General features: G+C 39.3%; 1 protein-coding gene across 3 annotated transcripts in view; it reads right to left on the bottom strand.

Annotated features, from left to right (window-relative positions):
• Positions 1-726: 726 nt before the first annotated feature.
• Positions 727-24,669, bottom strand: part of GK (glycerol kinase) — a 46,394-nt gene continuing 22,451 nt past the window's right edge. For 2 of the 3 annotated variants that reach the window (XM_073357793.1, XM_073357779.1), the window contains 10 exons: positions 22,563-22,605; positions 21,395-21,475; positions 20,432-20,510; positions 18,125-18,221; positions 15,995-16,079; positions 14,844-14,964; positions 12,808-12,951; positions 9,950-10,030; positions 6,582-6,668; positions 727-3,298 (listed from right to left, as the gene is read on the bottom strand). In XM_073357793.1, the coding sequence (XP_073213894.1) occupies positions 3,285-3,298; positions 6,582-6,668; positions 9,950-10,030; positions 12,808-12,951; positions 14,844-14,964; positions 15,995-16,079; positions 18,125-18,221; positions 20,432-20,510; positions 21,395-21,475; positions 22,563-22,605 (832 nt within the window). In that variant the 3' untranslated portion in view covers positions 727-3,284. The remainder of the gene's footprint in view (positions 3,299-6,581; positions 6,669-9,949; positions 10,031-12,807; positions 12,952-14,843; positions 14,965-15,994; positions 16,080-18,124; positions 18,222-20,431; positions 20,511-21,394; positions 21,476-22,562; positions 22,606-24,669) is intronic. The other variant, XM_073357782.1, reaches the window with a different exon arrangement.

Genomic DNA, 24,669 nt, shown 5'->3' with positions numbered 1-24,669 from the left:
GACAATATACACTCAGAAAACAAGAGAGTTACCACACATAGGTAACCTCTCTCTAAGACAGACTTCTTCTCCCAATCCATTCTATAGCACCATGCAGTTGCATGCACCTACTGACCTACCCCTCGACAATACCCTCAAACCATAGTCCTTTCATTGTTTTACATCTCCCCTGCCCCCATGCAATGGCTCCTCATCGTACAATAGTCTTATTTCCTTCAATAACTTAGAAACAGAAAAATATCAAAGCACTTTCAAATCTGATCCTTACAACTGAAAAATGCCACCGATCAACCCAAGTGAGAGCAAGCAGCAGAACCAATTAACCAAACTTTGGAAAATAAGATTTTATCCAGAGTTGAATAAAGCCGGGGGAGGGGGTGATTTAGATAGGAATCCACTGCGTATTACGCCTCTTGGAGTCCATATGGCATCCTGCATGTTAAGTTTTCATTCATGTTTTCCTCTGCAAGTACACATCTGCAAGCAAGAACTGAGACAAATTTTTAAGCCAATTTATTCATTGTATTTCAATGTCAATGTTTTTCAAGTAAGAATTCATAAATCTGGCAATTTATAGAAAAAAGTCAATTTCTATTCACACAATTTATTTGAAGAGGTTTTCAAGTTATTTATAGTTAATTTAAGCTATTTTGGTAGAAAATTAACAATGGTGTTGAAATAACACCTAAAAAATATCTGCAACAGTAATTTGAATCTCACAAAAAATAAGTTACAATCATTTACTCACAAACTGCAATTGGAACAGCATCATCTCACAATAGGTTGTATATGTCAGAAAAACAGCAGAATCAATACTCTATGCAAAAAACAGATACACCAGTGTAAAAGGCAACACAATGAAATTAATGATTTCAGGTTCATTACATATTACAGGTTTCCCGTTTCAGCATTAATCTGGAGAAAATAACCACTTGGGAACTAATTTTGGCAAATAACTAACTAGAAACCCCATTTTCTAGGGTATGGCCACCCTTAATCTGTGTCCTCCTCCAGGGGCTACTAGCACTACATTGGTCCCTGGTGTTTGGCCTGGTCTACACTAGGGATTAGCTCCACATAGCTGCATTGCTCAGGGATGTGAAAAATTCACCTCCCAAAAGCAATGTAGCCATGCCAACCTAACCCCCTGTGTAGATGCAGTTAGGTCAACAAAAGCATGCTTCTATCAACCAAAACACCATCACCTTGGCATGGTGCTGTTCCTATACCAATGGAAAAACTTCTATGGGAGCAGGCTACTTCCACAATACAGAATTAAGATGGCATAAGTATAGCACCGTAGCTATGCCAATGTAGTCCCTGTAGTATAGATGTGAGATTCTAGAGAGTAAGTCACAAAGGGAAGATTGAGAATTGTGTAAAGTTGAGGAGCTTTGTGGTTTTACCATTATTTACTGATTACATTCCTCCTTCAGTATACTTCTACAATTACATCTGAATACATATTGAAAACCAGAAACCTTTATTGCTACATGTATCCAAACACTAGGTATTTACAGAAGTTAGTGTGGACAAAGTATGTTCAAGTGACATAAGGCCTGAGTGAACAGATTATGGGTATGAAGGGAGGTTATATATTTCCACCAATGCAGAAGACTCCCACGAGTATCAATCAGTTATATAAGCATCAATGGGAAAATATATTCCTCAGTGAACATTTAAAAAGCAGATGTTTTCAGACTTCATTGCACTTGATAATAAAAAGGCAGTTTATATTAAAAACATGTAAAGACCTGAACTTCTATGCAGCTCCAATACTTATTACTCTCTACTAGCTCCTCCTTTACAGTTTATGGAAGAAATAAAGCTTTTTTAGCGAATGACTGCTTTTGCATAAAACAGACCAGGAGAGAGCTTTTGAACACAAAAACACCCCCTTCAGCTCCTAGTGCACCTATGAAAAATATTCAAAATAAATGACAGGAAAGTTCCCACACTGACTCTCCTCCTCAGTGTCACTGTAACATTAGTATCATCTTGCATATGCAGAAACATCTTCTCTGCCCTACCAAATAAGCTTTTAAATAATTTATGTTGCTACTGTCAGATTGTCACTTTTCCTATGATCATCTTAGATGACTATCTGTTTAGATATACTGGGTCTACATTTTTAAGTGGACTGAAGGCAATTTCTAAGTTTGTGGCTTAGACCTTAAGTGTCTAGTTTTGGATACTCAAGTTTGTGTATCCCAAAGCTTGGATCTGGGCTTGCAAACATCACAATTCAAGACACAAAACAAGCTCATTAAGTAAAAACATGGTCATGCACATTCAGAAGCAGCTTTTTGTCCCCAAGATACACTAAATGTGATCAAGAACATGAAGTGATGAGGGAGAACAACTTATTTAGAGTGGATCCTCTTTGTGTAAACAGCAATAGCTGCATCTTTGTAAAGTTTTGTGCATCATGTAGTATCCTAAACTGGTATGAGAAAAGCCCAAATACAGCATGGGACAACAAAGGTCAATACATCCCTTTAACTGTAAGGGCTATCAGTTGTTACGGACTACGAGGCTCTCCTGTGAACAGTGTGCCTGTGTAAAATCTGGCTTTCAAAACAATGCAAATGTACAAAAATGGCCTTTACCAAAAAAGTTGATTCTCCCTATTCCCTTCCAAGAGACAGAGTTAGGATTTAGTGTCTTAAATAGTTCTTATCAATGATCCTCCCATGAATGTATACTAGAGACAATAAATCAAACCTCATTTAATGTTTTGATCAATATTTAAGAAGAGTCTGCAGATATTAAAGTGTCCGGTACTAAGTCAGTGTTAAAAAAACAAAAACCCTATACCAATAGAGATGTTTCAATCCAGCAGCCACTGAACAAAAAATCCTTTTAGCAACCACAGAAATACAACTAATTCACAGCAGCTGGGAAATTATTATAATGCATTACAGTAAGCCATAAAACAGTTAAATTAAGTACCAACAATTAGACAGGTTACAACTTCTATTTATGGCACGTCCTCAAACAAAGTTAGGACCTATGGACCTTGAAAGGATACTTAAATGGAGGTCAGAGAGGAGAAAAGAATGGTATATTTTGTGTGGGGGTGGGGGTGGGGGGGTAGGGGAGCTTACTTTCCTTATTTCAAGTTAGAAATCCACCACCTTAGATGTCTCTGTAGGTCAGACAACAGATGGGTTTATAAATTAACTAATCAAACAAACAGTGCCATCATATTGGGTGATAACTGGATTCTTCTCTCTTCGTACATAAACCAAACAGGCCGTATTCCGGTAATCCATTAAGTAGCCTCATTTGTCAATTCCTTAAACAGAAAAGATTATGCATCAAAAGTACAGAATGTACCACAACACATTTAATGTCACATGGAGGGGTTGAAATAGGATGCTCTTAGCTTCATTTTCTTGAAACGGGGATCAGCTTTCCACAGTTAAAATCCTAATTTAGCCAATCTGCATAGATTTTTCTGCATTTCAGCGGTAGGTGCTGTTATGCCCATCTGTAACTAGTTTTCAATTTCACAGCCATCTCTCTGGTTGAATGCAGTAGCCACCAGAACACCCAACAATTTAAGAGACAAAAGGTGAGGAAGAATGTCTCATACATGTGCAATAGCAGAGGAATTTAGGTAGGTGGAATTATATGACATGTTTTGGAAGATAGCCTCATCAGCAGGGCCAATGCCGCCCTTTGTGGGATCTTAACCAGAAGTTTTATACCATCTTTTTTATACCATCTTTCAGAGGAAGTAACTTGGACAGCACAATACACCATGTGGAGACATTGCTTCAGTTTCAACTCTAAGGACAGAATGCTAATTTTCACCAAAATAAGAAAAATCACTACAAGAAATAATTAGTGAAACTTCAAAAAGCACCCAAGGTTTTATTTTATGTTTGGTTAGAGATCTCACATCATCAAGTGAGAAGTCAAGCAGCTAAGCTTAAAAAATAAATCTAATGAGATTGCAGCTCCAGGACTCAGTATGCTACATAAGTTACAATGAAAACAATGGGTTTCAGAGTAGCAGCCGTTTTAGTCTGTATCCGCAAAAAGAAAAGGAGGACTTGTGGCACCTTAGAGACTAACCAATTTATTTGAGCATAAGCTTTTGTGATGCATCCGATGAAGTGAGCTGTAGCTCACGAAAGCTTGTGCTCAAATTTGTTAGTCTCTAAGGTGCCACAAGTCCTCCTCCTCTTTTTAATGAGAACAATGTTTATTAGATGCACCATTAGTCTTTTTTCCTTTGGAGCAAGGGTCATACTCTGACATCTTTAGGTGTTAATAATTAAGTGATTCCCGTTTGATTTCTGGTACAGTGATGAAGCGACTACATTACAGGACAATTTACAATTTGGCAGCTTCTGTATAAAATGGCTTTGCTGCACTAGTGCTCCAGATACTGTCCTAGCAAGGAGAGATTCTTCTCCCCCTGCAGTAGCTCTAGTATCACAAGGTTGCCCAGAAGACAGATGAACAACAACTGTGTTGTTGCCTGGTGCTGATTCACTGCATACAAGACAGGAAATTTAACCTCAGTTAAATTAAGTAAATAATCTTCTAATTGACACTGCAGCTCCAATGCAGTCATCAAGACTCAAATGAGCCAGTGGGATTATGCTGCTGTAAATAAGAAAGCATGTGACCAAATGTGACTTTTTAAAGAGGGAAGTCCCTTCTAATTAAGGGATTTTTCCCTTTTGAGTTTGTTAACCAGTTTCAATTTTATATCCTCCCCACCCCCGAAGCCTACCATGTAAATAATATGTTAAAAGCCCATCTCTGCATGCCTGCCTTAAATTTCTTTTAAAAATATAGCTGAGGTTTTGAAGTTTGTTTTTAGCCAGTGAACCCTCACTTTATGATAACTTGAAAACAAGAGGAGGAACATGATCTGAAGGTCAGAGAGATTCAGAGATTCTGTTTTCCCAGGCCTTTATTCCTGCAGGTGTCATGTGAGAGCTGATAAGACTTAGTTTTAGTGGGTGGGAAGGAATTAAGATTCACATTGGTTCCAAGCATGAGAGTTTAGATATGCACTTAGATTACGGGACAAAGCATTTTTAAACAAATAAACCCAACATTTAAAAAAAAAAATAATAATCATAAGCAGAAATGGGCACAGTATTGACTTGCTTTCTAATGTCAAATTTCATATTGTTGTAGGTGTCCCAGATGCGGTCAGGAATCAGTACTGCAATTAAAACTAAAGAGTTCTCATTAAGCTTGTTAAAAATGTACCTACTTGTACAAATTTGTTTTAATAGAGTACTGACTTGTAACTGGGTTTCTCAGCCAGGGCCCGCCTTCGAGTGCTGCACTATCCACTTAAGTGGCAGCTCATCAAACTCATTTTCGGATATATTCCAGAGTTAGTAAATCAAAGGCAAGCCTCTCAATTTGATTTTTACCATTAAACTTTCTGAGAAGTACAGGCCACACGCAATCTTTAAAACACAATGCAAGAAAAAGTAGCATTGAACAGTATGAGCAACAGACTGAATAGAAAAATTATTTTCAGATCACTAGAACAGTGTTCCAGAGTCATTAACAGTTTGGGTCAGTGTTTCAGAAATGTATGGCCACTATGCTGTTAAGTATCTGCTTCAGGCTGAAAACTTGCCGTTTGTATTTTTTTTAAAACAAAAAGCTCAAAATAAGCCACGTGGGTCTATATTGTAAGAAAGCAAAATAATGTATATACATACGACATTTGTGTTTCTGCTGTTCAAAGACACTATTTTTAAACCTTGTTAATCTATTGTTAACTTTTAAACAAAGGACTGTCTCTGAAAATAAATATTTACTGCACATGCACACAATTCTTCCCATTTAAAAAAAAGTTTGTTTTTTTTAAAATGCATAGGCCCACCATGCTCTGTTCACTTTATATACATGGACAAATCTAGTTAGTTATATTACAGGATGCACTGCGGCATCAAGAGAAGACTGAAAAAAGTGTATATGAGCAAAATAATGAAGCTGTTCAGTTTGCTAAGTCTGTACAAACAGACCAATAGCTCCAAGTGGATCAGAACTGAACACACATTCGAATTGTTTGAACTCCTCTCTCTCTTTCAAGGAGAGCTGAAAATACATTTGCCCTTTTAGGTCTTTAAGCCAGGCCCTCAAAGTAGTTTAAAAGAAAAAAAGTATAGGACACAGGCTAAAACTCTTATTTTAAACTCCCAGTTATGCCACACTACTGCAGAGAATATGATTCTCTGTCAGCGTGCTCCAAAGGGTACATCTTGTTTACTAGATGTACAAATCAAATCAAAAAAGCACCATGGACTATACAGTTCAAGTGTTTATGCAGAACTCCTGCTTCAGGTAAGAATTCTGCACAAACAAAAAAACAAAAAAGAACTTACAGCGCAACGGGATGAGTTGCAAATAGAGTTCCAGCATTCACCTGCATTTTCTTACTAACTATAGGTTTAATTCCCACCCTTAACTTTTCTCTGTGTGCATGAGCAACAAATAGCATTGAAAACTTTCTTGTTGAGAACAAACAAATGGAAGATAAGAACATTTAAACTAGTGTAGAGACCCTGTAGAATTATCTAGTTCAAATAACTAACCTGAGATGTACTTTGCTCCGATTAACATTATCATGCTACTCACTATATAAAAACCCAAAGGCAGACTAGAGAAGATACTAGAGTCACCTGATGTCATCCAGTAGAAGGAGTTTCCAGTCAAGCAAACGAAAAGAGAAATATATGTAAATTGCAGTATTTGCGTTAAGAATCATATGAACAGCAAAAAAGTTACAAAAAAGAGTAGTAACATTCACAAAAATGTTATTAAAAGTGTTACATGCATGCCATATAGAGAAGTCCAAGCCATATACATTTGAATCTGGATCCAGAATCCTCTTTCAAAAGTTATTAGGTAGAGCCCATCTCTAATATTATTCAGCATAAAGCCACAAGCAGAAAGCAAGCACAATTATTCCAAAATAAGAGTGAAGGCAAGTACCAAAGATTCTCCCAGTGGTAACCTGAGATCACTGCAAGTAGATTTTGGTAAATAGTTATATTCTGCTTGTGAAATTGCACTCCATATGATTTTATGAAAATATGCTAATGAGTGTGAATATAATGTAACTGGAATATGCTTCATCCAAAAGGTCTCTTGTAAGGTATCATTACAAAGCTTAATCTACCGAGTGTGTTCATCCTATTTGTATGAATGTATCATTCTTGTATATGAAACCGGAAATATAAAATATAACTCTGAGGTCTTACTTTAGTTATGCAAAGTGTGGGCCATTAATGGTGGTTTAGAATCTTGATGGCTCCCATCAACTAGGACAATTGACTGCAGATGGCTCTGTTTATTTGCAAGCCTTCCTATGAGTCAGGTCAGGAAGAATGAAGGCTGGGGAGGGGGGGGGTCTCACAGGACATGTGATCAAGTCTTAAACCTGGTGCTTTTCCATTTAGAAGGAGGGGCGGGGACCCAAAGAGACAAAAGCTTCCACCCTTGTGCCTAAGGTATGTAAAGTGATGGAACAGAATAAAGGGGGCTGCAGTCATGAAAAATCCCCTAGTTACCACCTGAGCTAGAACAAGGACTGTACCAGTGAAAGGATTGGGCCCATACCAGGAAGGAGTCCAGTCTGTGAAAGAAGCTTATTGGAACATTTCATCTGTAACCAGTTTCTTAAATGTATTAGGCTTAGACTTGCATGTTTTGCTTTATTTTACTTGGTACTTACTTTGTTCTGTCTGTTATTACTTGGAACCACTTAAATCCTACTTTTTATTTAATAAAATCACTTTTTGTTCATTAATTTACCCAGAGCAAGTATTAATTCCCGGGGCAGCATACAGCTGTGCATATCTATCAGTGTTATAGAGGGCGAACAATTTATGAGTTTACTCTGTATAATCTTTATACAGTGTAAAATGGATTTATTTGGGGTTTGGACCCCATTGGGAACTGGGTATCTGGATGTTGGAGACGGAAGCAATTCTTAAGCTGTTTTCAGTTAAGCCTGCAGCTTTTGAGGGACATGGTTCAGACCTGTGTCTGTGTTTGCAGCAGGCTAGCGGGTCTGGCTCAACATGACAGGGTACTGACGTCCCGAGCTGCCAGGGAAAATGGGCTCAGAGGTAGTCTCAGCACACCAGGTGGCAGTCCCAAAGGAGTTTCTGTGACCCAACCTGTCACACTGCTTATCACTTTAAGTGAAAAGGGAAATAAGCATATTTTTTGAGGGCTGGAAGAATTTTCAATTCTGTTAATGGGGAAACACCCTGTATACGCACTTCATTCTCTAGCTGTTGGTGATTTTAGGGTACATAACATTCGAGTTTGTCCCATGTAAGGCATCCCAGTCACAACTGACATTTTACTGAAAAAGAACTTTTGTCATTTGTATTAAGATTATGTATTTGCTCTTCTAGGGATTCCAGATAAATTTGTTTTTTGCGCTTGTGACATTAAATGAGGTATGTGTATCTAGTCCAATCCTTTTTAAAAAAATGACAATGAACTGAGTATTTAAATGTACACTGAATTAATAAGATGTCCAATTAATATGCATTTAAACTGTTCCCAGGAGCAAAGTAATTCCCTCTAGTTGCTGCAGCTTCCCTCTTTCAAAATGCTTCCCCCTCAACCTCTCCATTTTCTCGTGAGTTTGGTTCTTAAATCCAATTTTTGTAACATTGCAATATAGTTGTATTTTTTGTGTGCTCTAGAGAAATACATATAGCATTGTGTGCTTTAAATCTCTCTCCCTCCCCAAATAAGACGTATATTATAATCTACTTTGAGCAGTCTAGCTCAAACATTGTCAGAAATACTTTCACTGATCTTAGGTCAGTGCTTCATTTACCTTACTAACATGAGTTGAGAATGTCTTTTGCAAGGATCTAAAGTTGCAACTTCTCTCTCTGAGGAAGGGTTGCCCTTTCACAGAGAGGGCAGCATGCTGCATGGACCATTTCTATAGCTCATTTAGCTCAAATCAAAATCAGCCTTATTTTATAGGCCTGAATCTAGCCATATGGGACTATTCTTAATCAGTTGATGATTACACTCCAACTCCGGCAGCTTTTGTTTAAATTGAACTTGCTGATACCACAGAGTATGAAATGATATGCTACTTTAAAAATGTAGCTACTGTTTAGTTGTTCAGAAAGTTGTTGCTTTCTCTGTATGGGGCATATAGTCAGAGCCATGTTATTTTTACTTCATAATAATTAGTACACGGATTCTCAACCTGTGGGTCACAATCAGTTTCAAGGAGTTATTGCCCTCCCCTCTCTCCATCCCTCTTTTTTTTTTTAAAAATAGGGACATGAGGGTCCTAAAACATTTTCCTTTTGTAGCATGGGGCCACATTATGGAAGTGTCTGAGAACCGCTGTATTAACTCTTAGCTTCCAGCTTTATACTATGTTTGTTCTCTTACTGCAGACATCTTTACTGATGCAGTTCAGAGGAAGCTACAGTCTGCTCTTGGTGTACATGCCCAAGATTTTAATATCTTTGCAGTGACTTAAGCATCACAAGTAAATCTCCTTAAAAGTTACATAGGAAAATCCACTTCCTGTTTGATTTGTTTTACATCTATAGCCCTTTTACTGCAAATAATATCTTTTTTCAATTAAAGGATCTGATAATGTCAATAAGGAAATAGGCCATTATCCTTTCAACTGTACAGTTTATATTTTAAAAGGAATAACTATTCAACAAGGTTAAATACCTTGATTTCAGAGCTCCAGGGATAAAGATTTTTAAACCTTAAAATGCTGTTTGCTTAGAAGCAGAGATAGACAATTCAGTGTTACCAAGTGCTAAAATGTAATAAAAAGCGAGGTTTTTTTCTGTCTTTTACAGGAGAAAAATATATCTCCATAATGTAGAGGGCTACTGATGTTTTGAAGGACCTTCAACTTGTGCTAGTCACTGAAGTATAAAATATAATGGTTTACCATTTGCCTGAGGTTCGGATGTCTCCCAGCCCATTGATTTCATTACAGCTTTCTTCCACCTGGCATAGCGATATTCACTTTCTGGAATCACAAAGAGGAATTAATGTAATTTCACGTTAGATTTCCACACATTAAATTCACCATTAAGCCTCTGTCCTGCAAAGATTTCCCAAAGAATACACAGCAGTTATTTAAGAACTCATCCCCATTACAACAGAATATCTGGAGTGATAAAAAAAGACTCATGCATGAACAACTAGCAATTTATCAATTCTTCACAGCTCTAAACATTTATAGAGTAAGGATTACAGACTTTATTCTCTACTGCATTTCACTTAGAATCATAGAAATGTAGGACTGGAAGGGGCCTCTGTAGGTCATCTACCCCAGTCCCTTGCACTGAGGCAGCACTGCGGGCTTGGCTACACTTGCGAGTTACAGCGCAATAAAAGGAGCCCCAGGCACACTAGCTCAACACCCGTCCACACTGGCAAGGCACATAGAGCGCTCTGACTCCACGGCTACAGCACTCCTGGTACTCCACCTTGGCGAGCGGAATAACATTTGCTGCGCCCCCCGCTGGAGCGCAATTGCATTACTGCGCTCTGATCAGCCTCCAGAAACATCCCATAATCCCCTTAAGTCAAGTGGCCACTCTTCTCATTGTTTTTGAATCACTGTAGGAATGCAGATATGCCCTTTGAAAGCGCTGTTTCTGACAGCCCGCATGCTTATCTGCTTCAAGACAAAGCAACTATTAGTGTGGAATGCTCTGGGGGGGGGGGGCAGGGGAGGGAGGGAAGGTCTGCTGCTGTCTGAACTTACAAGACAGCATGCTGACATGCTCTCAGCCCCCCCAAAACCCACTCGCTCTCCCCCCCCACATTCACACAACACACTCCCTGTTACACTCCACCCGGCCCATTTGAAAAGCATGTTGCAGTCACTTGCATGCTGGGATAGCTGCCCATAATGCACCACGCCCAATGAGAGTGCTGCAAATGTGGCCACGCCAGCGTGCTTGAAGCTGTCAGCGTGGACAGAATGCAGCGCTTTCCCTACTGTGCTCTATGAAGGCTGCTCTACGTCTGCAAGTGTAGCCATGCCCTGGGTATTATTTAGGCCATCCCTAACAGGTGTTTGTCTAGCCTGCTCTTAAAAACCTCCAATGATGGAGATTTCACAACCCACCTAAGTAATTTGTTCCAGTGCTTAACTACCTTGACTGTTAGAAAGTTTTTCCTAATGTCCAACCTAAACCTCCCTTGCTGCAATTTAAGCCCATTGCTTCTTGTCCTATCATCAGTGGTTAAGGAGAACAATTTATAACAACCCTGTGTGTACCTGAAGACTGTTGTCATATCCCCTCCGCCCACAGTTCCTCAGTCTTCTCTTCTACAGACTAAACACATCCACTTTTTTCAATCTGTCCTCATGGTCATGTTTTTTAGACCTTTAATCATTTGTTGCTCTCCTTCCTCTCGACTTTCTCCAATTTGTCCAAATCTTTCCCAAGTGTGGTGCCCAGAATTGAATAGAACTCCAGCCGACACCTTATCTGTGCTGAGTTGAGTAGAAGAATTACTTCTCACATCTTGCTTATAAAACACTCCTGGCTAACACATCCCAGAATGATGTTTGCTTTTTTTTTTTGAGGCAGTATAATGCTGTAGACTTCTATTTAGTTTGTGATCCACTATAACCTCCAGATCCTTTTCTGCTGTACCTGTTCCTAAGCAGTCATTTGCTGTCATTCTGACTCAACTGTGACTCAACACAGGTAAAACTAAATATGCTGGGATATGGGTAGTGGAGAATCAGGCTTTAAAACTCAACTTTTCCCCTACAAATTCACTAGGCAGATTGGTAAGTATAATCCAAATTGAAGCAGTAGTAGTCACTTTGAAGTTAATATACTAGGAGAGGAAATCGACAGAAATTTATTGCTGTTAAAAACACCCAGACAAAAAAATTGTGCAAAGAGCAATGCAATCAAATATTAAAACCTCTAATAAAAAGGGAGAAATGCTTGAGTCTTGCACATGTATCTGTTCTTAGGTTCTTCTGGAGACAGAAACTTAGCATTATAATGAATACAAGATGACACATTAGTTAGAACAGTGAGCTAATTTTAAAGATAACAACCTGCTCTACATAGAAAAAGTTTCTCCTAAAATTATAAAAAGTTGGCCCCTTCTGCAGCCCTGTGTGGGCTGACAACTGTGTGGACTCTTTAGGGGCCACTAGCATCCTTTGCCAACAATTTTCAACACTGAGGACTCAGAGGGGTAAGTGGGATTTTTTTAATCAGTTTTTAATTGGTTGAAACCAAAAGCCACCAAATCCAGTCACACTAAACGACATGCTCCTATGTAAAGAGCTTTGGTATTAAGTCATTTTTGCCTGCTCCATCATTATTGTCCAACTATTGGCAAAGCAAGCAGACGGAACCCACACCTCCCTCCTAAAAAGCCAGAAGCATCAAGCACTACAGACTTGTTACCACAGTCTGAGTGGTAGGGGGGAGGGATAGCTCAGTGTTTTGAGCACTGGCCTGCTAAATCCAGGGTTGTGAGTTCAATCCTTGAGGGGGCCATTTAGGGATCTGGGACAAAAATTGGGGATTGGTCCTGCTTTGACCAGGGGGTTGGACTAGATTACCTCCTGAGGTCCCTTCCAACCCTGATATTCTATGATTCTATGAAATGGTACCGCTAATTACCAGTAACTATCTTTACAGTGGGGTGTTCAACTTTTGGCCAACCATTCAATTTAAATTTATATGTATGCTAACAGAAAGGGGCTGCTGGGGAGTTTTCAGATAATTTTTTAAAGTTCAAATTTCAAATTTCTTTTACCCTCAGGATTGATCTGTGGTTCAAATCGTTCCCATGTCACTGCCGTCAAATCCCCAGGATTCAGACTCCAAACTCCAACTCCTTCCGCTGCTCCGGCTGCCATTGCAGCTCCTAGTGCTGTTGTTTCAGGCATTGATGGCTTCACTAAAGTAAAACAAAGGAACACAAACCATCTTTCTTTATGGGTCAAAGTGCATAGACAAAAGAGGCCTAACTGGGCTATTATACACCTAGCTTCCCTAAGGTTTAAAGTTTGCAAACCTCCCTTTAAACACAGTTGTCACGGTTACTGGTCTAATATGTCTGACCTCAATGGAGTGCATCTCCCTCAAGCTTCTAGCCTTCTCTCACTCTTCTCTCACAGCCTCGGGCTGTGGTTCCCAGATGCTAACCACCATTACCTCAACAAGCCTGACTTACGTTCAGTACCTGCAGTTCTGTGCCCTCCTTAGTCAGTGACTTGTGGTTATCACAGTGACCAAATAGCCTTCTTAAAGCTAAGTATTATTTATTTAGAACAAAAACATTTCAGAGAAAACTAGTATTAAAAACTATACACACATCTAGCTAGACAGGTGTCTTTCCATCTTCCGCAGGGGAAGGGAAGCAGGAGGGAGATAATTCTTCCTCCTGTCTCTGCTCAGTCTTTCTGATCCCTTCCCTTCTCAGGGAACACATCACTTTAATTATTTACAACCCTTCGGTCTGTTAACTCTCAGCAATGGCAAAAATAAGGCTCGCAACTTCACTGGAGACAGAACATAGGATTCTCAAAGTTATGAAGTGTGTGCCAGGGCTCTCTTATCTGGGAGCCATTGTGTTGCCTTCCTGCTTGTTTTTCCAGCAACCCGTATTAAGTTAGCTCTATACACGGACACAGAAAATTCTATTAACTCAATACAACTATATGGAAACTACCCTGGCCAGGTCAGATACCACATTAATAAATTACATATCAGTATTCGCAGCAGCTCCACATTGCCACAGCAGTATTACAGTAAGGGTTTGGGAAAGGTGTTCTATTCTCACTGCTGCTGAAGTTCTGTAATCCTATAAAAGTTTTGTGGTATAATACTGCAAGAGGCTTTAAAGAGCAACCCACTTAGAGCAATGGCGCTCAGTCTCAAGAGCTGAAGAGCCTTTTCACCATACAATGGCCTTGCAGGCACAGCTTGATGCCCTTTATTATAATCCCGTTGCGCTGCTGTTGCATCAATATCTTTCGTCTGTGAAACTTCATTTCCTGAAGAAGTGCTAACTTCTTTATTCCCCTCAGCTGGCCTCTTCCGTGGGAGGGATCTTATCTAGGTTTCTGTACTACATTCACCACATTAATACATGGAAAATCCTTAAATTATTTTCTTTTCTTCCTTCTCCACCCACCTCTTCATAGCCAATGTGGGAGATACCCCTTCCCCCCACATCATTGGGTGCAGAACACTGACATTTCTCTTTGGTCTTTCCACATTCTACACTTTGAGTCATGGAACTTCCTTCCACTTAAGCCACGTGGCAGAGCTGAGAGGGCAGAATGAAGGGGGGGGGGGGGGGGGGGAGAGGGTAAGGAAGTGAGGGGGGGGAAGGTACAACTCCTAGCAGCTGCCACCCTACTGGCGATTTTGTTTAGCGCTCCCCCATATATATGATGCAGTTGGGGTGCAATCTTGTGAACTGGCCTCTACATCAGACTCCAACAACCTACATGTGGGTTTAGAATCTGAACCGGGATGAGAAACCTTGCGTAAGAAGAACCTGCACCAGATCTTAGATCTCTACTATGATGCTGTAATGCTTCAGTAACGGAAGTCAGAAAGAGCCAAGCACCTCTAGAATACTACAATCCTTATTGGGCCTTGGACACTCCCCTCCCACAAACCAGGCTAGCCAGTGCTTTTATTTAAATCCCCATCCCACCCCCGAACAGCGATGGGAAGGGCCAGCAGCAAAAAAAGCTAATACTTTACATATGAAGTTTGTTCAGCTTTTTAGACTCTGATTGTGTTCTTGAGAAGTCTAAACAGTCAGTTTGCACTTACCTACTGGAATACATAGAATATCTGCTTGGAGCTGCATAAGAATCTTGTTGTTAGTCATGCCTCCATCTACTTGTAACTCGCTCAGTGGTATCCCGCAGTCCTTGTTCATAGCATCTAAAATCTGAAAGAAGAGCACTACATATTATACATTTTACTGTGCAGAAACACAAGAGCCTCTTTCAATACAAAGAAAGATTGTTGAAGAATTCCAGACTGAGAACATTCCTCTGAAGTCCTATTCATCCACAAAAGAGAAAGCAGGCAGTGACGATACTGGTTTGCTCCCACATTACTCAAACATATACTCTTAAAATATGTGTACAGGAAAGGTGTTAGACTCTTATTACTGCTACAGACTTGTAGAGAGTCTACAAACCATGCTTAAAAGGCCCATGTACATCAGACCTGAATAAAAATATATCTAACCTCTAGAGCCGAGAAGATGGCTTCATCTTCACACAAAGTTGACCCCGGAGACTCAGACTACCAAATGGAGACCTTTGACTGCCTAGACAGGTTGTTTAGAGGTCTTCCACAGTTCTTTGGGCAAGGAAGAGGAACTGAGGTGAAAGAGGATCGTAAGGATTTACTGATGGCAGTTCATAAAAAGAATGAACTTGTAATGCTGTGATTTATTGTAGGGGTAGACTGGTTGGCCCATCAGAGCAGGGACTGACTTTTTTTTTTTTTAAACCACAAAGAGCTCAGCAGAGTGGGGCCCAAATTAGCATCGGACACTGTAATATTAAATATTTGTTATGATAAGGTGAAACACAGAGGAGAACAATTCTAGAGGTGGAATATGCACTATGGCTCAAATTTGTAAAGGTAGGGAAGCACTGCTGTGCTCAATATTGCAACGCCTACCTGATTTAACAGCCTAAATCTCATGGACTATCAATGGGATTTAGATTCTTAAATGCCTAAATCATTTTTTGAAAATGAGATTTAGGCTCTTAAATCAGATAGGTGTTGGAACACTGAGCACAGCAATGTCCTGATAGCTGTACAAATCTGGGGCTACTAAACTTAACTGGATCTTTTCATCAGTTTGTTGGAGAAATTTTTAAATACCACAAGTCATTATTGTTTGTACTCAAACTCAAAAACAACCCCCCTCCCCCAGAAGTTAGGAGCAAGTTTGCCTTTACCTCTCGTGTTTGAAAGCAGACAGCCTCTAATGCAGCGAAGGCAATGTGGTTTTTATTTGTAAACTGAGTAAGGCCACAGATAATACTGTTAAGACAAAACAAATATTAAGCGACTAAGATCACGTATCTTGGTCAGATTATGTTTCAGTCTTACACCTGAGATTTTCAAGCACATTCATATTGCACTGCGTATAGACACTGTGGTTTAAAGTTAGAACACCTGAAAATAGAATAAAAACCTCTCATGGTAATGTTTTAAAATCCCATTGACTATTCTCCCCTTAGATTTTAATCCTAAAAATGTCTTTGTTTTACATACAGAACACAATTATCTTTATAACATGGATACTTCATTTCATTGCCACACAGGGAAAAAAACAAACCAACTAATATTACATTCTACTAGTCTCCACCCCCCCCCCCCCCAAAAAAAAAAAGAGATGAAGTATGCAAACAGGATGACTTCCCCAGGCAAAGCATCTCGTGTTTCAAAAGAACCTCCGACTTCCTCCATATACTAGATATCTGTTCTTTCAGTTCTCAAACAAGGGCTTCACTGGGGACAGGACTATGTTCTTGGTACGTAAAACTGTTACCCAGTCTGCGTTAAACAAGTAATAGTCAAGTTCCAACAAAAGTAGTTTGGGGTCTGTAAGTAATGCAGTATTTTCCCTTATATAAATTGCATCAAGCAATGGTACTTTGAATATGATAGCAAGTCAACCTAATTTTTCAAACAGTTCTACATCTGAATGATGCATTAACATACAGTGCACAAAAACCCAGTTTGATGCAATAAGGAGTACAAGCCAATTTATATATTATTTTAGACATTCTCTTAGAATTGATTTTGGCATGGGTCACAGCTAACAAATGTTGAAGAGTGGCCTGAAAAATTAGCATCAATATTTTTATACAAAATTTTGTCTTAATTAAAAAAAATCTTGAACAGGTGGACAAGAGGTTCAACAGGACTGCATAGGTGTTACACTAAATGGGATGCCTATTTTAAAGTTTTAAAAGGTGAGGTTACCCTCCCCCACTCTCTCCTCCTTCCTTCTTTTTTTCAAAGAAGGAAGGGTAAGTGACTTAAGAGTTTTAAGAAAAAAAATAATGCTTGTGGTGCTCCCACAGGTCCCACTGCCAAGGCCCACTGAGACTGGGGAAACTCAGCAGCAGCAGCGCGCAAACCTGAAGAGACTACTACTTGAAACTACAGCTGGTTAAATCTGATGGGGCCTGTAAATACACTAGACAGAATCCAATAAGCTGGAAAGAGGGAGAGTTGGCCATGAGCATATGTCCTTTCCAAAAGGAACGACAGTTATGGGACCCACATTGAGAACCCTTCTCACAGCGGGATAGTTAAAAATATCCAGAGAACGTGTGGGGAGCACTGATGGAACTGAACTCTGACAATTCTCAGCACCAAGTTCCCCACTTCCTACTGCTGTTGCCTGCTGGTTCCTAGTGACTCTTCTAGAGGAGAGGAAGTAGGCCATGTACTGTATGTGCAGAGGTACGTCCAAGGAGAAGACGACACACAAGCTCTGCATCCTCAACTCTTCCTGAGACAGATTAAAAGTGAACGAGAAACCAGCATTGAAAATGGGAAGGAAAGAAGCAGACAATGCAACTGCAAGGAAGGTTGAGATCTTCTGGAGCACTGCCTCCCAAACTCACCCATCACAATTAATTTCTGCCCCACACTTCCTACCACAGACTGCCAGGCTCTTGAGGTAAGGTGGAGACTTTGGCTTCTCCCCTCATCCACAGCCAGCTGCATTTCTCCAGGGTAGGTTTCTTCCCTGCTTTCTCTACTGAGTTTTTTGTTTTGGGGAAGGATGCTGAACACAGAACTTCCTGCTCCCGGGTGTATTTTAGACGACTTTTTTTTGAGCAGCAGCCGCCATCACCACTACCTGCTGTGTACCACAAGCAGCCCCTGCTCCAGGCCCCTTTGGTGAGACAGCAGGGGGTGTGCTCTCCGGTGACCCAAAAACAAATTCAAGGAAGTTTGTGTTTTGAAAGGTCCATGATGGTTAGTGGTTCTGGTTGCCCTCTAGCAGCCACCTATGGATTTTTCAGAATATAATGAGTCATTCCTGCAAATATAATTGTTATCCTTACCCTCGTGCACTGGGTTCCCAATATGGTGCATATAATCCCGAGAATGCTGGGACAAAGTAGCAGCCATAAGAAGTTCCCACTTCTGCAGCAAGTTTTTCTAGCACACATACAAAAAGCCTTTAGTTTTGCACAAATACATCTAAGTCTAAAGAAACATTTAATTTTGCCATCTGCTCCAGAAATTATTTGAGACACAAAATACTTCAAAGACACAACACATTTATGAAAACAGTTAACAAAATCAACTGCAGTTAGAAGATACACCTGGCTACTCTGACATCTAGATGGTTGTATTATTGTTATTCAGCCAGTTACAATGTTATTCAATTAAATTTGATCACCAAACCCCGCATAGGTCCCTGTGGGAAAAAAACAAGCTGAAATTCATTACCAGGAACACACCAAAAAACTGGTATCACAGGACTAGAATCTATTTTCTTCTGAAAAGCAAGATGCCTCAGAGTCTGAGCAATGCTCAATTAGGTTATGTCTACACTGGAAAAGACACCTTCCAGCTCCAGCTTTGATACATATACCTGCACTAGTTTGATCAGAGCTAGCACACTAAAGATAAGCGCAGTGGTGGGACAGGCTAGTCACCCTGAGTACAATCCCATCTGAAATCCTAAGTATGTTCTCAGTGTGGCTAGCCTATCTAGCTGTTGGTGTAAGTATGGCTACCTTGCTATTTTTAGCACATTAGCTCAAATCAAAGCTAGCATGGGTATGTCTATCTGAGCTGGAATTTACCCCTCTAACCCCTGTGTAGACATACCCTTAGATTTCAGTAATGAGGAGCCATTTTATTTCTCCCTTTGCAATTCTGGATATTTCATTTGGTTCTTGGAAGGGACAATATATTTAAGAGTTGCACTTTCGAAAGTTTTACCTACTATCGTTAAAGGTAGCACCCGTGCCAACCTTAACTGAAAAATGAGTATTGCTTTCTTTCCGCTCCCGTCCAACTTATTTGCTTTCTGCATCTGACAATACTGTAGAGACTGTTTCATAGTTTCCCCTGTACAGTGAAGTAAATTTCCCCTGTTTGTGTGGATGAAAACATAGACACTAAGAAGAGGAATAGGAATATGCAATTATAAACTACAAAAATTGGTGAGGAGAAAGTAGGGTCATGCATAGGATCTGCAACTACTTTCAACTCTTCTGAAACTGAACAGGTTTCATGCTGACAATGCCCCTTTAGAAAAGTATTCATGTGTAGATAATACATTTTCCCTCTAAAGAAGTTCTCTGGGATTACCCACAGATGAGGGTAATCAAGATATGTTCCTAAATGCTGAGCAATGCTGACAAAAACTGAAGATTGAACCATTAAAATGTTCAGAAGTTCAGCTGCAGCTGTGCAGGAATCACGCAACCCCAGCTCCCACGGAAGGCAGTGGGAACTGGGGATTCTCAGCACTTCAGGATCTATCTATTTAGATGTCGAAATATGGATTTAGGAGCCTAACTTTATAAAATAGGTTTGATATTCGACTCTTACCTTTTTTATTGTAATACAAAACATGAAAACTATTCAGATTTGGTGTAAAACTTACAAGGCTGTCCAAATGACTTAGGAACCTTTGTGTCATTGACCATGCTTTTTCAAAATGTTATCTCATGTATCTGGATAATTTTTCAGAAGTCAATTCTGTTCCAAAATTTCAAAGCACTACACATCTGCATTTTTAGTTAAATTTTCTAATATAAAAAAGTGTTAGCTACCCTGGTTTCTCCTGGTTAATCCATTCTCCGGTAAAATGGATTATCCTCAGATATTACATTCACAGTTCAAGTTAAATGTCATTTGGTACAGTACTGCAAATTGAGGTATTAAGTTTTCAATGAACTCCATGCACCCCTTGCACAGAGCGCACTGCAGGTCTGGGGCCTCAGTCCCCCATTTTTTAGTATGGGAACAAGTTTGTAGGTGTTATGACACAATTTTCAGTGGACTACACAGTGAGACCTGTATACTATTTATCCCAAACTTCTCAATATTAAATGAGCCAATAAATCTGCTATGTCAGTGTAGCACAGCTCTTAGTAATTTCTACATACTTCAGCAGTAACAAGAGGTTTTCCTAGACGAGCAACAGTGCTATATGTAAAAAATGTAATTTTACGTATTCTTTTTTAGTAATTGCAGAAAGAACTGGTTATACATCTATGCATGTTTTACTATAGTCCCTCTCTTCTATTTTACTTGCATCTTTTAACCTTTTATTCAACACTAGAGACTTCAAAACTGTGTCAGCCCTCTATTCAGTTTGAAAAAAACGTTTACAAGTTATGAATACTCACCAACTTCACTTGAAGACTTTACTATACCAAGATTGTCCCGTAGCCAACGAACAACAGCACCAGCTATGGCAACAGAGCCCTAGGGAAACAGAAAACAAATGGTCATAGCTGGAGTTTACTAATTTCTAGCACAAAAAAATTCAAGAGTTCAGAAAGGTGGGACAAAAACGCCTAAATATCATCTTTGCAGATCTAGGACCCTGGGGCTCGCCAGGACTGCTCTAAATTGTATTTGACCACCACTTTGGAGCCACAGGCGTCCAGTGGCTGGGGGAGTGTCAAAGCACAGCAGTGCAGGAAAGTCAACACTACTCCAGTTCTCTACCACATAGAGATCTGTTTCCCCCCCGAAGAAGAAATGTGAAGATGTTGGTCAGACTGGCTTTATGTCGCAGGCCCCTGAGCTGTCATATCTAGACTTCTTTATACACAGTTGCGAGGTCTGAATGCCTTATGTATCCCAACCTAAGACCTCCAAATCCTGATGATACAAAAAGTGTGCTAAACTTCAGACCCATGAATGGTTCCACTGACTTTGGAGTGACTACTCATGTACTTAGTGTTTGGAGGATCAATGTTTACGAACATAGAGCCTTCCACAGGTTTGATAGACGCTCCTGATCTTTTAGAAGTTTGCTCTAAAAAACACTACATTAGATGACAAAGCAATACCTAGTCACGCTTGCCCTGAGTGAGGAGTGAAGATAATTAGTTTTAAGGGTAACAGTGTATATTTAAGAATGGAATAGAAGGTTAGGACTTCCTCTTATTTTTTCCTTTTTGTTTACTGTATGTGTAGATGGTCTCTCATAAACATGTTGACGTAATTATGGCTTTTGTGCACATAGAAGGATTTACTCTTCCATCTGCTGGACAGTTTTTCTGAATCAAGATTCCAAGAATTGGGGGGGGAAGGGTCAAAAAGGTGTGTGTGGGAGGGAAGCAATTGCCACATATACTTACTTCTAGTGCATAACATACAGGTTTGTCTCTTCCCAGTTTGTAAGCCACTGTGGTCAGAAGGCCGTGTTCAGACAATACAGGCTAAAAAATAAAATATGGATAAACCATCAACTACTTGAACGGGAAAAGTCAGGAGTCAACTTTCTAAGAGAAATTACTGCATAAAATACTGTAAAATAGTCAAATTAGAAGGAGAGGTCCTTATTTATAAAGAGTAAAGGAGAAAAAATAAATTCTTTAGTATAACAGGTGAGTAAGTTTAGAAACTAAATTAGCCAATGTTTTAGCACAGATCCCAATCCGCAACCCATGGAAACTTGTTGATTCTGCTTATTTCCAGAAGCTTCCAGGGTCTTCACTGCAAAGAAGAACCTGGAGGCTTGCAGAAGAAGCTGGTAACAAGGAGCAGACTCAAGCTTAGCTATCTCTAGACTGGAGCTGCTAGGCAAGAAAGAAATTTCCAAGAAAACAGAAGGAAGGCAATTGAAGTAGTCAAGTAGTACTGCCAAGGGACTAGAAGAGGAGCAGACGGCTAGGGGAACAGGGAATCAACAGGCAGAAAAATGTTTAGGTGAGGCAGAAAATCATATGCAAAAGAACAGGGTGAGATTATGAAAGTTTGTCATTTCCCTTTTTAGCAAGTTAGGAGCCAGGAAATGGAGCTTCACCAAGCCATAGGTTGAATGAAATGTTGCTTTCTAGTCTTGTAGATTAGAAGATGCCCCTTTTCCCGCATCTGTAGGAACTATATTAGCAACTTTAAGTGGAACAAGAAAAACTAGTTTTAAAGTGGTACTTTGCAGAAGTTATTTTAAATGACTGAAGCTTAACAAGAGAGTACATGAGCACAAATGAGCTAGTTTTCTTTTTGACCTTTCGTATATTTAATTGTCTGCTATTAACATTTGTTCTACATTAAAAACATAAGGTAACTTTGCTTAATCCTATGTGCATTATGCACTTTATGACCTTGCACCAAAAGAAAAAAAAAAAAAACACATTCCAAAATATTATAGGGGGATGAGGAGGAAGTGAAGTGACTCACGTGATACATTTTCCTATTGAGTATGAAGGGTTTATGGAACAAGATCTGCTTATTTAGCAAGAGAAGCAACTTAATTGAAAAATGCATACTCCTAGCAAGCTATTTCTAATTCAAGCAACCAACCTTTTGACCTGTATTGCAAAGCAAGAAACATCCTGTTCCGTACCTGTAGTGGAAAAAGACATAAGGTAGTAATTTATAAAAAGAAAATGAAGAACCAGGAACAGAAGACAGACATCTGTGACATTCATTTATCACAGAGTTATGGGCATTTCATGATAAGGCAACTTAATATAGCAAAACATCACCACCACCTTACAATTAGTCTAGGAGTAATTTATAAAATGAGCTTCGTATAAATCTTAGTTGAATTATGTCTCCAACTTTTAAGTGAGCAATTAAGGAAGAAGGGCAGTTTGCAGAGCTTGTAATAGGATGAGTAATTTTAAGACTATAACTACAAGACAGGGTGGATAAAAATCCATGATTTTTAAAAAAAATCGATTTAAATTGGATTTTTTTGATAAAATGCTTTTTGGAGGACAAAAGCAAAGATAGTTTTAATTAAGATACATTATAGCTCAAAGATCTCTCATCATGGAAGAGGGATTATGAATTCTAATTCTCTAGTATGAGACAATATATTCATGTAATGTTTTGTAAATGAGTTCCATTAGTTCATGGATTAAGGACCCAATTTTATGGTGTTCTACAGGCTTCTGTATAGATTTAGGTTAATCTTTCTATCTACCCAATGGGACTCAATGCTCAATCTAGAACAGGGATTGGCAACCTTTGGCACACAGCACGCCAGACTAAGTCCCCTGGCGGGCCAAGCCAGTTTGTTTACCTGCCGCGTCCGCAGGTTCAGCCGACTGCGGCTCCCACTGGCCACGGTTTGCCTCTCCAGGCCACTGGGGGCTGCAGGAAGTGGTGTCAGCACATCCCTCTGCCTGTGCCACTTCCCAATTGGCCTGGAGCGGCGAACCATGGCCAGTGGGAGCTGCAGTCGACCGAATCTGTGGACACGGCAGGTAAACAAACCGGCCCGGCCCGCCAGGATGCCGCATGCCAAAGGTTGCTGATCCCTGATCTAGAAGATACCATCCGAGATGCTTAGTTTTGCAGTTCTCAAACTGTCCATTTGTGTCTCCAGAGGTAACATGCTTGTTAACAGCAAAAAATGTTTTTAAATAAAATAAACAAACAGACCTCAACCCTATTGTCCCGCTGCAAATTTGTGTACACAGCGTCAATCCCCTACCGCTCTAAAAGTGCAAAGTTTCAAAAAATTCAAGATTGTTGGGGGTGGAATAGATCTGGACAAGGAGAAGAAGTCTTGAGATAAATGTGAGAGACATATGCTTGTTTTGTTAAAATATTATATGTTTGCTGTTGAAGAAAAAAAATCCAGAATACTTAACATTGTTGTTTCAGTTAAATAAAACAATTTAAATGTCTGTCTGGTGATGTTCTCCTCCTAATACAGCATGGCAAGAAAATCCTCCAAATATTAATGATTAGCCTGTTGAATTGGAGATAGTTCACCTCCCAATAACTTCATAAATATCTGCTTCAATTACCTTTGGTAAAGGAAATAACCAAATAATAATTCATTTTCTGATATAGCTATAAAACTAATCTGAAAAGTTTTCAAAATAAATCACTGTTTAAAAATGTATAGTGTGTACCTTCTGAAAATGAAACCTACATCTATCTCTGAGTTGTGAAGAATAATATGTATTAAGGTTATAACAACCAACAAGAATGCACTTTTATGTAGAAAACCATGATTAAATCAAGTCTTTCTGACTAGTGATTTAAATCATGATTTAAATCAAATCCACCCTGCTACAAGAGACTTTCACTAGAGAGAACATTTTCAGAAACACCACACAATGGGAGTGGCACATTTTCAAATTCTCTACGAAAGCATGAAGCTGACAAACACGTTTATAAAAAACCCTTCAGATAAACGACAGTAGATTTTCATAATGTGTAATTAAAAACAGTGAGAAATTCCTTTGTAACAAACATGCAGGCAACATGTTAGCTTAAAATAGTAACGCATGAAGTATTTCAGAGGTATATTTTGACAAAACAATTGATATATACATACGAGATAAGTAAAATGCATCCAGAAAATAAATTATTTTTTAGTCTCTGCATTTGTAAAAAAGCTCTTACAGGTTAAAAAATTCTCATGTCAGTAACGTAGATCATTTTGTGT

The sequence above is a fragment of the Lepidochelys kempii genome, chromosome 1 (genome assembly GCF_965140265.1).
Source record: "Lepidochelys kempii isolate rLepKem1 chromosome 1, rLepKem1.hap2, whole genome shotgun sequence".
NCBI classification, from domain to species: Eukaryota; Metazoa; Chordata; order Testudines; family Cheloniidae; genus Lepidochelys; species Lepidochelys kempii.
This window is presented reverse-complemented; position numbering and strand designations above follow the sequence as displayed.